This window comes from Colossoma macropomum, unplaced genomic scaffold, assembly GCF_904425465.1.
Source record: "Colossoma macropomum unplaced genomic scaffold, Colossoma_macropomum, whole genome shotgun sequence".
Classification (NCBI taxonomy): domain Eukaryota; kingdom Metazoa; phylum Chordata; class Actinopteri; order Characiformes; family Serrasalmidae; genus Colossoma; species Colossoma macropomum.
In genome coordinates, this window is record NW_023494799.1 from 19621640 (window position 1) to 19636364 (window position 14725).

Sequence of the window (14725 nt, forward strand, 5' to 3'; positions counted from 1 at the left end):
ACGCACCCGAAAGAGGGCGATGACGTCATACATGATCCACCAATCAGAGAGCGGCATCAAAGCACTCCTCCAATCAGAGAGCGGCTTACTGCCTCCGGACCAATCAGAGCAGCGCGTGTTAATGCGTTCGGAGCGCGAGGGCAAAGAGGACGGAAGTGGAGCAAAAGAGCAAACGACTGTGGAGGTTAGAAGTGAAATAATAATAACAAAAATAGAGGTAATAAATGAATACTGAAGAGTTTAAATATACAGGAGTAGTAATGAACAGACCGACTATTGAGAACACACTGAATTAATCCCACCAAACAGGGAACAATTACAGTAATCAGAGTTTAATAACGGATTGAATAGTTTTAATGACTAAACTAAACATAAACAACGCACCGACACAGTGAGCGAGCGCTGGGCGGGGCAGTTACGGGGCAAGAGGTCACGAGGGGGTATTTTAAATAGGTTAAAACTTAAAATAAGGAGGATTAAAACCTTGAATAGTTGTATCCTGAGCTCTTCGTGCTGTTATAATATCACCGCTGTGTGTGTGTGTGTGTGTTATGACAGTGAGCGCTTAATTAATATAAATCAACCGAGAGCTGTTATAACTGACAGAATTCAGAGTAAATATCACAAACTGAAACTGTATTATTCCTGAATATTCCTGCAAGTTCCTGAATTTTCACGAATATTCCTGAAAGCTCCTGAGTATTCCTGAAGGGTAAATTATTTAGTCTGAACAAAAGACTGATGGAGTGCAGACAGTTAATCTGCTGCTGTGGATCTGATCAGATCACCATCATTAGAACAATTAGATCAATAAATAACATCGTCATAATCACACTAACATGAATTTAAACATCTGTATGATCAGTTTCACTTCAGAGACAGACAGATTGATAGACTGATGGATAGAAAGATGGACAGATACATGGAAATATAGATGACGGGCGAGAAAGATGGAGGGATAGATGATAGATTGATGAACAGATAGATAGAGATAGACAGATTGATACAATGCTGTGAAAAAGTATTTGCCCTGACCCAATTTCTTCCATTTTTGCTAATTTGTCACACTTAAAGGTTTTAGATCATACAACTAATTTTAATATAAGGTAAAGACAACATGAGTAAACACAACATGCAGTTTTAAATGATCATTCCATTTATTGAAGAATTATTCAAAATCTATATCACCCGTGTGAAAAAGTAATTGCCCCTAAAACAAATAACCGGTTGTGTTGCCCTCGGCAGTAACAACTGCAATCAGACATTTGTGATAATTTGCGAGGAGTCTTTTACATCACTGTGGAGGAATTCTGGCCCACTCTTCTTTACAGAACTCTTTAATTCTTTAACTTTAATTCAGTCACATTGGAAGGTTTTGAGCATGTTTAAGGTCTTGCCTCAGCATCTCAATGGGGTTCAAATTAGGACTTTGACTTGGCTACTCCAAACCTTCATTGTCCCAGAGCCTCAGCAATGGCTTTGTAACCTTTTCCAGACCTTAGGTTTCAATGACTTCTTTGACTTCTTTCGTTCACTTTCTTCTGTATTTGAATCTTTCTAGAACGTGGCATCATGAGCTGCTTTTTGAGACGTTCTAGCTCTTTCACATTGCCAGACAGGTTCTATTTAAGTGATGTTTAGATTCAGCAGGTCTGGCAGTAGTCATGTCTGGGTGTGGTCAGTGAAATTAAACCCAATAGTCAGTTGAATTTAGTTAACCAGTTTGGCCAGGTAGGGCTGAACAGCACTTTTCCTTCAATAAATGAAATCATCCATTGAAAACAGCATTTTGTGGGTAATATTAATAGTTTGATGATCTGAAACATTCCCGTGACATGTGAAATGTGACAAACATATAAAAATAAAAGAGATTGGGAAGGGGCAAATACTTTTTCCACAGCACTTAAGACACATGTATATAGATATACAGATAGATAGACAGACAAATGGCTGTACTTTTTTGATCTGAGGTCAATGTTGTTACAGTAGCATTTTGGACTGTATCTGCAGTTTACAGTTCAGTCTGTTTATGAGTAGATTATTGATGTTCTGTTGCTCTGATGGAGTTTAATTCCTGTAACTGTAATATTAGTAGTTCTGGACAGTGCTGTGATCACCAGGAGCAGCTCTACCATACCAATCCGATCAGCATAGGTCACTACATTTTTGTTTAAATAGAGTTAAGATCACTGTAGACAATGTGATGTAGGATCTAACAGGATCTCTGTGGAGTTTATGCTTTACTCGGAAACATATCTGCTCCCTCAGACTGACAGTCTGTGTCAGGGTGATTTTGAAAACGATTGTTTGACGCCTGTAAACTCAGACCAGCTTTGATAATTTGCTGTATCAGAACCCAAAATCAGTTTGAAAGTATTTCTTGGTTCTAACTTGCGTGATTCAGTGCTGTTTTTATCTGTTTTAGGAATCTTTATATCTGTAAACACTGTTAAACCTGTCAGTCACTTTCAGAAACACACTGCGCTGCTCAGTCCGGCTCAGCTGTGTGATAAATATAGTGATCAGTTGTGTAGTATGTTATTGTATTGTGTGTGCTCAGTCAGTTTTATCAGAATGTGTCTGTCCGCGCTCTGTAATACACAAACAGTCATAACATGTCATTGGTTTCCTGAAGGCTGTGTTTGGGTTTCCTGCGCAGGGTTCTGCAGGTCGGGGTTAAGAACACAGTCAGGAGGGAAGTGTGATACTCATCAGTGCAGCGCTGAAAGGAGAGGAATTGTGTCGGATCTGAGCGTTCCTCTGGAACGTGGTGGGTATTATTCCTGTATTTTCCAAAAACAACAGACTTTTATGATGTGATTTCAGCTGAACAGTAGCTTTAAAAGTAAAGAAAGAGACACGCGTCCAGACTGAGCACAAATAACCCCCACACTGAGGGCTGTAACAGTACAGGGGGCCATGCAGTGTAAGTATTACAGTGTATCGTGCCTTGGAGTTATTATATCAGATTGTATCACAGGGTCTCGAATTGTATCATTTGCATTGTATCAAATTATATCGCTGCATATTGTATTGTTCCGTTTTGTATCAACTTGTATCGCTGCATAACGCATCATATCATATTGTATTGAATTGTATTGTGGCTTAACATGTTATTTTGTATTGTATCGATTTGTTTTGCAACGTATCGTATCATTTCAAATTGTATCACTGCATAACATATCGTATCATATCGTATTTGAATTGTATCACAGCATATCTTATCTCACATGTATCGAATTGTAGTAATTTATATTTTTATATTATAACTAACTTGTTATCATGTGACCAGAGTTAAATCGGGACACTGTTATCAGCTTTTGTTTTAAATAGAGTACGTCTATGAAGTGGAATTTTGTAATAAACTGAAAATGTAAACAATGATGAACAATAATATAAGGCACATTTTTACCATCTTCTTATTTGTACTGTATGGAGAAAAGTACTGAGTTGTGGAGCATTCTAAAAGTTGTGAATTGTCCTGCGTCCAGTCCTGCCACGTGGAAGAGGTTGATAATAACACTGTTTAGAGCGGAGCTGCATTGCTGTGGATGTTCTGCGTCGCTGCGCTCTGATAAAGATCAGGTTTTCATCACTGTTTCAGCAGCTAAAGGTCATTACAATAAAGATTAGTCACTATATTCAGCGCTATTTTTCTCACAGCGGATCAGCTGCTCTTAAATAGCTCTGCTTTTGTTAATGTTCACTCTGAGCGCGGATTAGTCTCCACCTTTTGTTGATCTTAGGCATAACCTGGATTTAAAATTCATGATTGTGTTCTGACTGCTGTAGCCCTGTGTGCAGTGATGCAGTGTGGCCTGATTCTGATATCTGCTCTGATTGATCTCCCGGTGCTCCTCCCAGTAATCATTAAGGAGCCGCTGAGCAGAAAGAAAGCCTGATGTGTTCACCCCGAGCGTTCTTCTGCCGTCCAGACTGCGTCCCCATCCCACCTGCACCATCTGGGTCCTCTGGGGAGCGCTGTGTTATTTAACTCTGCCTGGACCCCCGCTGTAATCTCCTTAAGCCCCCCCCACTCCCAAAAACCTGTCCGCCTCATGCTTCCCTAATTTTAAAGTACAGAATCAAAAGCAGTACAGATTTTATTTGGACTGGCTCCTCTCGACACCAGAGCTCTCCATCCACCCCATCAAACCTTACTGTATTAAACAGATAATCGAATCCACACCGAGTCTCAGTTATTACAGAATTATAACAATTTCATAAAGGTCTGAGCACTCAGTTAACATGTTAATTTTCTCAGTGGAAATAAGTGAACACATTTCTACAGGAATAAACTTAAACATTATTTTACATTATTCCTGTTTATTTGCGGTGGGTTTAACACATTGGGAATAAAATATATGTGCCATAACCTTTCCATATTTTAGGTTGTATTTTTTCCCCAGTGTGTTAAATTTAGCAAATAATCAGTAATTGTGTAGTAAAATGTGCAGTAGTGCGTCTCTGTAGAGGATGTTTAACTTATTTACATTGAAAAAATGCACAGCTCTAAATAGTGTAGTGTCACGTTAAAAAAAATAATGATAATAATAATAAGAAGAAGAATGTTTCATTTATTCAGCACCTTTCTCACACCCACTGTAGGTCACTTTACATTAAAAAAAAAATCTATTTGAATGTAGAGTGAGGGAAAGGGAGAGAAGCTCTGAGAGAACAAACATCATTAAAAATAAAAATAAAAATGAAATTAGAATTAATACAATTTCAAGAAGAAAGGATAAATAAGGCAGACTGAAATTTAATACAGTCAAGTTAAATGGATTATTAAAGTAAAATAAGTAATACAAATAAATAAGAAAAATAAGTAATAAAAACAATACAAAAATAAAAACAGTAATAGGACTAAGATCATATTAAGATTTTAATCAGCTAAATAACATTAAATGAGAAGATTATTTGAAAAATAATACAATTAAATAAAAGGAGAAAGGAAAAGTTGGAATCAGTTAGATACATCAGTTACAGGCTGTCTGACAGAGATTAGAGATTAAAACTTTAAAATGACAGAGTGATGCCAGCGAGTGAGTTTTATAGACTCCTTTAATGAATATTGAACATTCTAGAACAGTTTTCAGTTGTATGCAAAAGTTTGAGCACCCAGGGTCAGTTATAGTTATACAAGTTATATTTTACACTGTATATTCTATATTGTATTAAATTATAAAATACTTGTGTGTGTGGGTTCAGTGTGTTCAGGTGCAGTGAGTAGCTGAGATGGTTTCCCTTGTCACTCACTGATCCTCTGCACACAGAAAAGTGGCGTGTGGAATTGCACAATCGATCCACGATTCAGATGGAATTCTTATGTGAAAGCAAACCAGTGATAATGAGCCCCTCCCCCGGGTGAGCCCAGAGTCCTGAGTGCAGACTTGAGTATTCGGGATAAGTGTGAAAACACCGTAAATAACCAGTGTGACACAGAATATCGCTGCTGTTGGAAGAAAACCTCGTATCTCCAAAATGGTAACTTTACAGGAAAAGGAAAAAACCTACTTTACTTTTAATGTAAGTCAATGGAAGCAAATTTTTTCCAAGTAATTTTGGGCTGTTTCAATGGTCCATTCTTCATGGACCAAAAGAAGCAGCCCAGGCATTTTCAAATTATGTCAAAAATTGAAAAACGGCAAAATTGGAGATACAAGGTTTTCTTCCGACAGCAGTTAAAGTTTCAGAATGTACCGTTTACTCTCCAGTACAGCCATAAATATAGAAGCTAACCTGCAAAAACAATTTATTGTGTCTGTGATGTCACAAAAACCTACTTATTTACATCCACCCTTTCAGCCTACAGCAGTTTAGCTCCACCCATTCAGCCCACAGCAGTTTAGCCCAACCATTCAGCCCACAGCAGTTTAGCCCCACCCTTTCAGCCTATAGCAGTTTAGCCCCACCCACTCAGCCTACAGCAGTTTTGCCCCACCAATTTAGCCTACAGCCATTTAGCCCCGCCAATTCAGCCTACAGCAGTTTAGCTCCACCCATTCAGCCCACAGCAGTTTAGCCCCATCCATTCAGCCCACAGCAGTTTAGCCTCATCCATTCAGCCTACAGCAGTTTAGCCCCACCAATTAAACCAAATCCTTTTCTGTGTTTGATGTAAATGTGATCAGGTTTGTTCTGCAGTGGCTCTGTGCTGTACTGTGGTTATAAACTCCGTATCAGTGTAATAGTACTGTAGATTACAGTGAAGAGGGGATCTCAGAGTTTATTGGCTGGATTAGATTAAGTTGTTTTTCTATCAGATGATGAGGATTAAAGGAGTGTTAGATTTGGACCCACTCCTCGGCATTCTGGGAATCCCCGCGAGGCTGCAGATGGTCTGAACGCTGATTTTACGTTTTCATTGTGTATGTATATTAACACCATGTAATCCGGGATTAGCACGGATTTGTTGTTAATGATCTGACTGTAGCACAGAGTTTGTTCACCTCACCCAGGGAATTATGGGAAATGCAGTGCTGTTTGTTCTGAATGCACAGGGGTATTGTGGGTAATACAGACATAGTCTGAACTAAGAGTGAGTAGACTCTGCATCGACTCACTGACCACATGATCTCATTACATTCAGTCCTAATCCTGACCAACACTGACCACCTGAACATCATTCAGTGTTCTGAGTGTATCGTAGAAATCAGCCGTGCTTAAAGACTGACTGACTAATTCATTAGACAGTGAGCATCATTAGACGTGTTTAACTGGATTTAGTGCAGTTTGTGAAACACTGAATAAAAATCATTATAGTTGAAGATTATTATTATTATTATAGTATTTTTTAAATGTGACATTACAAGTTCAGTTTTGTCTCTTCCAACTGATTAAATCTCAGAAAAATGAAATATCTTGTATCGTAAAAATGTTTTGAGGTATCATGATATAATATTTTTGCCATATCGCCCTCCTGTAATCTTAACCCATCTTTACGCCCGTTGGCCTTTCCTGGACACTCCGTTTTTACACAATCATGATTGAATCACCTGTTTAAGATGTTTTTGAATATTTTACAGCGTTTCTAGAAGGGGTGGCAAAAAAAATATCACGGTACACAAAGACGTTTTCTAAGTACACAATACGTACCATCACAGTACATGATATGTAGCACCATATTAATTTTTTGATTAGTTGGAACAGACAAAAGAACCAGTAATGTTACATTTAAAAAATTACTATAAAAACTATGAATACAATGATTTTGTTCAAAGACACTGTACTGCACTAAAGCAGTTACAGCCTAATCACACTCTTTTTATAATGAAACATGCAGTTGGCAGGAGTTCTAGTGTTCTTTAAGTACACACTTAAAAATGATGCTTCTCCAAGGGTTCTTTAGTAAAGAAAATGGTTCTAAATAGAATTATGAACACTCAAAGAACCCTTTGCATGATTAAATGGTTCTTTGCATTGTGTAATGGTTCTTCAGATTGATGGAGAAAGTGCTGTAATTGGTTCTATATAAAACCTTTTTAGAAAAGAGTTCTGTATAGCACCAAAAGGGTTCTTCTATTATTACAAGCTTGACATAACAAAAGAAAAAGAACCCTTTTTGGTGCTACATAGAACCATCTACAACACATTCTCCTAATCTGAAGAACCCCTGCATGATGCAAAGAACTGTTTAATCATGCAAAGGGTTTGTTGAGTGTTTATGATCCTATACAGAAACAACTTTCTTTACTAAAGAACCCTTGAAGAACCATCATTTTTAAGTGTGTACTGACCATATCCATGAGACGCTCAGAAAAGCACACTGCGATGTGGTTTATCATGATAATGATAAAATATCGTCGTATTGCCCAGCCCTGTCTTAAACCCTAGTCTTAAAGCCCAACTGTTTCTGAACGTGTTGGAGGCATCATTTTCAGAATGAGCGAATATTTATAAAAAACAACGACATGATGAAGGTAAACATTAAACATCCCGTCTTTGTTCTATTTTCATTGAAATATCGTTGGAATTGAGGTTTGAGGTGCTCTTTCTGAAACCGTGACAGAACCATAGAGGGTGAAGCTCTGCCGGATGTTCAGAGGAATACGGATTCATGTTCTCCTCCGGTTCCTCCATCCTGCAATTAAAGCCAGCTAGCGAAGCAGAAGCTGAAGCAGACCCAAAGCCCTGCCACCTCCCCTGGGGTCTACTTCAGCTTCTGCATGGCTAGCTGGCTTTAATTCTGCAGACCACCCCAAACCCACTCACCCAAACACGTCTGTGAGAGCTGCGGAAGGTGCTGAATTCCGGTTAATCCCATTACACACTGACTGATGCGCCGGCCAGCAGCCTTATTCTTATTCCTGTTCCATTGTGACCAGATATCCTCTCTCAGAGCACTGTAATTACACCCACAGCCTGGTCAGGAGAAACAGCTCTGCTCCAGTGCTGGAGCTTTCCGCCTGACTGAAGGTGAGTCCGACTCGGGGACGCTCCCAATGAACCATCTGCTGTCACTGAGGTCCAGAACACAGCCGGACAGCACATATACGCATATGCTCCTCAGACGCTTCTCAGCGCTTGGCTCTGCTGGACGGAACCTGAAATCAAAACTGACCACGGAAGACAGTTTAGTGGGTCTCAATCACAAATATCTCCCTAAGTTTGTTCTTAAACCTCGGTTCTTTAGCTCTGGTTCTTTTTATTAGGTTAGCTGCAGTAGGAAACCTGGGTGTGATCTTAGACTCTGAGCTGTGTTTAATCTGCATTTAAACACAGTCACTAAAGCATCTTTTTATCATGTGAGAAAATCACTAAAGTTCAGCATTTTCTCTCTCAGAGTGATGCAGAGAAACTTTTTGCTGCATTTGTTCAGAGTTGATCATTGTAATGATCTTCTTACTGGAGAAAACAGTTCATCCTCTACAACTCGTACAGAACGCAGCAGCACGGATCCTCACAGCACCTACACATAGAGCGCATATCACCCCTGTTTACACACTGCACTGACCACCTGGATCTTTTAGAGAGATTTAAAAGCTCTGCTGCTGGTTTTTAAAGTTCTGAATGTCTGTCTGTCTTAAAGCTTCTGAATGTCTGTCTGTTTATGACCTTAGGTCTGCAGATACTGACCTTATGCAAACACCTTCAGTAAAATTATTATTATAGTAATAGTTATTCTGCTTCTACACTGTGTAGCTCAGTTCACCTTTTATTAGACAGTTGAGCTCAGATCTCACTTTTAATAAACATCTAAAAAATGCAGCTCTTTAACTCAGAGCTTCTTTAAAACTCTACGGCTCTTTGGTGTGTGTCTTTAATCTGATCCGTGTTATTGTGCTAATACTCACACAAAAAGTCTACAGCAGATTCATAACGTGTCCTTACAGCGCAGAACTGTTCTTACCTTTGTGGTCTAGAGTGTGTAGATTCTGTTCTTACCTAAGAACAAATCCCAAATAAGAAAATATTGGTGAATGTCAGAATCTTTCTCAAAACTGCGTAAGTGGGATTTAAGAAGAAATTTGTTTTGTGAAATTTGTGTGAATGAGGTGAACAAGGCCCAGTTTCAGCCACAAGTGATCAGAAGTGGCACTTTGGGTTTCCGGCCTAAAGAGAAAAAAGACAGAATGTTTTGACAGAAAACAAAGATTAAACAGGCCTAAAACAAAGTGTCTAATTCTAACACTTTATATATAATTTTAATGAGAAACTGATTAAAATGCTGTTTGCTTCTGCAGTGCTCAGTCTGATCAGTAGATCAACAGTAAAAACATCAGCCATGTGGAGCTTTCACCGTTTAAATGAGGAACATCAGACACCAGGAACCATATTACAAAAAATTATATTCATGAAATCATTATTAATATTAAAATAATAATAATAGTAATATGATCATTATATTCATTATGTAAAAAGATATCATTTCGGTCCTTTTTTATTGTTGATCTTCTACCTAAAGGGGAATTCCACTAATTTTTCAAAAGTTTCTGCGTAATTCAGTGGTTGAGATATAAGGAGGAGGAGAAGGAGAAGGCCATTATTTGGTGGGCTCACCTGTCAGTGCAGGTGTGCATTTGATGGTCAGTGAGGGGTTAAACTCAAGGTCAGCGTGTGTAAATAAGTAATGATGGATTTACTTTCACAGATCAAACAGAGCCGTCCGCACCTGTAAGTCTTCAGTCAGCTGTTCCACACACTGTGGTTCTGTATGTATGTGTTCTAAACCACCCAGAACCCCCTGGGTTCACTGGGTCTTAAGGCCAGGGAGGTGGGTGGAGGAGTGGGCGATGTAATTAGTTGAATGTGAGTTGAAAGTAAGAAATGCCTCTACAGTGGATCATCCAGATAAAGAGTCACCCAACAAAATGTTACTGTAACAGAGCTAATACTGTTGTTATATACTAATATTAGTGTACTGTACTTAATGTACTGTTATATACATTTATTATTTACATAAAAGAGTTAATAGCCTAAAACTTCTGTTATTCATCTGCAGGTTTGGAACAGATCCAGCTGTATGTAAGAGTGGAGGAACTCTATTACAGTTACTGTGTGTGTGTGTGTGTGTGTGTGTGTGTGTGTGTGTGTGTGTGTGTGTGTGTGTTTGCAGACTTTGCTGCGCTGTTGCAATGCTGTACAGTGTTTTGGGGAAAACGCTTGGCTTTGTCGGCTTCACCATCCAGTACGGCTGTTTAGCACACTGCGCATTCGAGTACATAGGAGAGTTTGTTATGGTGAGTTTATTTACTATAAGAAATATTATTAGAATCAGAATCAGAATCCAAATCACTTTATTAGAATCACAATATCAGAATCATTATTAGAATCAGAAATCTTTTGATTAGAATCAGAATCTGATTTAGTTTATTCAGATATGAGTTTAGTTACAATCATTTAATTTTATTAGAATCAAAATCAATCAGAAATACTTTATTAGAATCGGAATCACAATCTGAATGATTTTTCATTAAATTCAGATCAATTTATTAGAAACAGATATAACTGATTAGTGATTAGCGTATTATTAATGTATGGTCAGTGTGTGTATTTTCCCGCAGTGTTCTGGACCATCTATGGAGCCGACCATCACTAACCATGACGTGGTTTTCTCCGAGCGCATCAGCAGACACCTGTACAGGATAGAGAAGTGAGTGAAGATGATGATGATGATGACAACAATGATGATGTTGCTATACGTTAAGCTTGCTGTGGTGTGCTGCTGTGGTTGTGTTTTGCAGAGGCGATATCGTCATAGCTAAAAGTCCTTTTAATCCGAGGATGAACATCTGTAAGAGAGTGGTGGGCCTGGAGGGGGATAAGGTGTGCACCAGCGGACCCTCGGACAGCTTTAAGACACACACTTTCGTGAGTGCTGCTGTGTTTATGTGTCTGCGTCAGACTGTAGACGAGGCTGATTTTTTCTGCAGTAACAGTCTCAGCAGAGAGAGACTATCTCCGTCCTGGAGTTTTTATCCTGCACTCAGTGAATTTCTCATGTATGGATTCTGCCTAAAATATTCACCTTTCAAAGCAGCGAAGGCCTTTTTCAGGTATTATCCTTCAGCAGCCTCAAACAGCTGTTATTGCTTTTTGGTATTACAGTTTTCTCTCTCTGTATGCGCGGCCTGCCTGTAATTTCAGGGCAGTTAGAGTTAGTGCCAGCTGAGTAGAGCAGCTGATGGAGAGGGTGGAGGGGTGATTTGAGGCCGGTGGGGATGGGGGGGTTAGATATATAGAAGCCTGTCAAACAGCAAAAATAATACAAGTTGCCTATAAAAGCTCACCTGTCACTGTACACGTACTAGACTTCAGGAGTCTTCAGCTTTATCGGCTGTTTATATTCTGTGTTGCTGCAATTCATTCAAAGATATTCACTAAAAACTGGCTTTTCTACCAATTTCAACAAATTTCCCCCATAACTGAGTGTGGGAGATGTAAACAGAGAGATTCAGAGTGGTTTAGTGTGAAATGGTTCAGATGTCTCTACAGTGGTGGTGATAGGAACCAGGGGTTGCCATGACTACAACACAAATATAGACATTTTATTTACTATCAAAAACCACCAGTGAACCTACACGTGTCTTCTGAGTTTTATATGGAATGTTGATGATGGGAAAATAGTGGAGAATCTTGAAATAATAAGTTTCTTTGGGGACTATTTTGCCCCACAACACCCTGCAGGTATCCCTCCACCATGAATGGAGTTTTTCTCGAAATTATCATAAAGCAGTGTCTCAGTCATCAGGCAGTAAATTCATAACCATTTGATGTAATAACTTTCTGTGAGGGAGCTTTTAGAGGTGGACGTCTGGTTCCTATCACCACCACTGTGACAATTCTGACTCGAGAAAATTTCTCTAGAAACTCATACCAAAACTTTAAAAATTCAGGGTTCTTAAGATTTATATTATAAAGATTGTAGCATAAAGTAGTACATTCTTAACCTGGCTAATGAGTGAACGGCGATTGATTTGCATGGGCTAATGCTAATGTTTCACTGTTAACTTCCAGTCATTCTTATCAAAGTTAGCACATTGGCATATGCTAAAATATGTTCTTAATATTTATTTTATTAGAACTTCATTCTGATCATTTTTTTTTAGAGCTTCATTCTGGACATTAATTTAAACAAACTCTTCATCTTTCTGGACGCATCTCAGAGTTTAAATGGTTGATGCTCACTGTGGGGGGTCAGTGCAGTGCGGAAATGCACTTTGTGTTCCTGTTTTTGTTTTGTGTTGTTGTGCTGTAGGTGCCACGAGGTCACGTGTGGTTGGAGGGTGATAACCTTCATAACTCCTCAGACTCCCGTAGCTACGGCCCGATCCCATATGCTCTGATCAGAGGACGAGTCTGTTTAAAGGTGAAAAAGAGAGACTTTTCCTCACATAGCCTCAGTATTTATATCAACCACATAATCAAGTTTATTACAAATACTGAACAGCTCCACTCACTCTGAGACATGAAGCCTCAGATGCCAGAATGTAACTGCTGCACCATTTAAGGTGGAACTGAAAATTAGAATAAGAAGCTGACGAATGGGGAAGGCAATTTCATCAGCATGTTTGAGGCGGGTGTGCGATCATTTAGGCATGCCATTAGCACTATGCTTATTGGCTAATTGGTGGGCTATAAGCTCCCATTATCTGTTAGCTGCATTAGCCTCGTAGCTCCAGCGCTAAAATGAAATAAGCAACTTCACACACCAAACATGTCTTGGCTGATCTGCTACATTTGGGATAATTGGGGGGAACCTGGGGGGATTATTCAACAAAATATTGCTTTAACAAGCAGGCAAAGTTCATGATGTTTTGGTTTAGAAACTTTCTCACAGCACATTGAAACTTTTCTGTGTTTATTCTGCAGCTGTGGCCTTCACACAGTTTCGGCGCTCTGAGTCAAAGCCCCAACGATGGAAGAATTATACCCAGCAAATGACCACCACCACAGAAGAGACATTTTTGTAGCTTTTTAAGAATAAATGCATATTTATGATGTCAGTGCAGGTCTTCTGTCTTCTTTTCATCTGGGCTGGGGAATTTAAGAATCCAAATAAACATTTTCATGTTTCTCATCTCAATGGGCCGGGTGTGAGTGTGAGTAATCCTCTGCAGAGATACACTGCAAATTTTAGCACAATTTCTATTTAATTGGAAGATAATTGGGAAAAAATAAAACAAAATGTGTCACATTTTATGTTTTATTCCCCCAAAATCTGTTAAATTCAGTAAATAAATAGTAATTGTGTTTTAAACCTTGCAGTAGTGTGTCTCTGTAGAGGAGTGTAACTTATTTACACTCAGAAAATGAATATGGAATTTCAGCAAAACACTTGCACATGACTTAACCAATTTTGCAGACTTCAAGTACTCAGAGTTTTCAGTCATGTTTTCAATGCAACATACAAATTCAATAATATTAATATTTCATATTCAGCCTTTTGTTTGTCCTTTTTTCATTTTAAATCAAAATGTTTTAGAAATTTTATTTATTAATTTTTATTTTAGAAATTGCTTTTTTTCATAGTGGATGTCCCGAAGATGCTGAGAGAGAGATGTGCTGTAACTTATGTCAGAGAAGTGACATTATTATTATTATTATGAAATAATTCTTGAGTCCAAGGCAGATTCTGGGCTCGTTGGGGAGAGGGGCTCATTATCACTGGTTCACTTTCACACACAAAAATTCCATCCAGATTGACTGCACAATTCCAAACGTCACTTTTCTGTGTGCAGGTTTGCAGAATGGTCAAGCACAGCTTCATCCGTTTGCTGCTGTTTATTAATTTACTTCGACACAAACACTGAAGTGGTGAAGAGCAGCTCTTTCTGTCCACAGCAGTCCTCTCCCCCATCCCACACCCGAAAAGGAGACACAGAATGAACAAGTCACACGGACCCACACGCGGTGCCGGGAGCCAGAGAGCTTCCACACGCACAGCGAACCTACCAGATTTCCCCCAGACCACCGATTTCAGGAGGACCAGAGATCGGTTCTCTGTTCCGCTCCTGGCTCAAAAACAGCTTTCACACTCGACCAAATGTACCGAACTCGAAGAGCAAACGGACTTGATCCGGAATAAAGCTCTAGTGTGGTGATAAACTGAGTGAAGCCAAATCCAGCTGAAGAACACTGAGCTGAGCCGCCGGGCGGCTTTCAATAACCCTACAGTCCACAGTTGGCTTCGTCCGTCTGTACTTTATTTTCCTGCGTTGGCATTTTATATTATAGTTACTGATTGTGTTGTATTGTTCAAATATTTTACATTAAATACTCC

At 39.1% G+C, this 14725-nt stretch overlaps 1 protein-coding gene across 2 annotated transcripts; it reads left to right on the forward strand.

Moving 5' to 3' along the window:
* The first annotated feature begins 62 nt into the window (after nucleotides 1–62).
* immp1l (inner mitochondrial membrane peptidase subunit 1) lies at nucleotides 63–13449 on the forward strand. 2 transcript variants are annotated; one of them, XM_036586874.1, is made up of 7 exons: nucleotides 63–184; nucleotides 2660–2770; nucleotides 10559–10682; nucleotides 11007–11095; nucleotides 11187–11313; nucleotides 12701–12811; nucleotides 13315–13449. In XM_036586874.1, exons 3-7 carry the CDS (start codon nucleotides 10578–10580, stop codon nucleotides 13384–13386), a joined length of 504 nt encoding a protein of 167 aa, XP_036442767.1. In that variant the 5' UTR covers nucleotides 63–184; nucleotides 2660–2770; nucleotides 10559–10577; the 3' UTR covers nucleotides 13387–13449. The 2 variants fall into 2 exon arrangements, with proteins under 2 accessions (XP_036442767.1, XP_036442768.1); XM_036586875.1 differs by having other exon boundaries at nucleotides 146–217.
* The last annotated feature ends 1276 nt before the right edge of the window (nucleotides 13450–14725 follow it).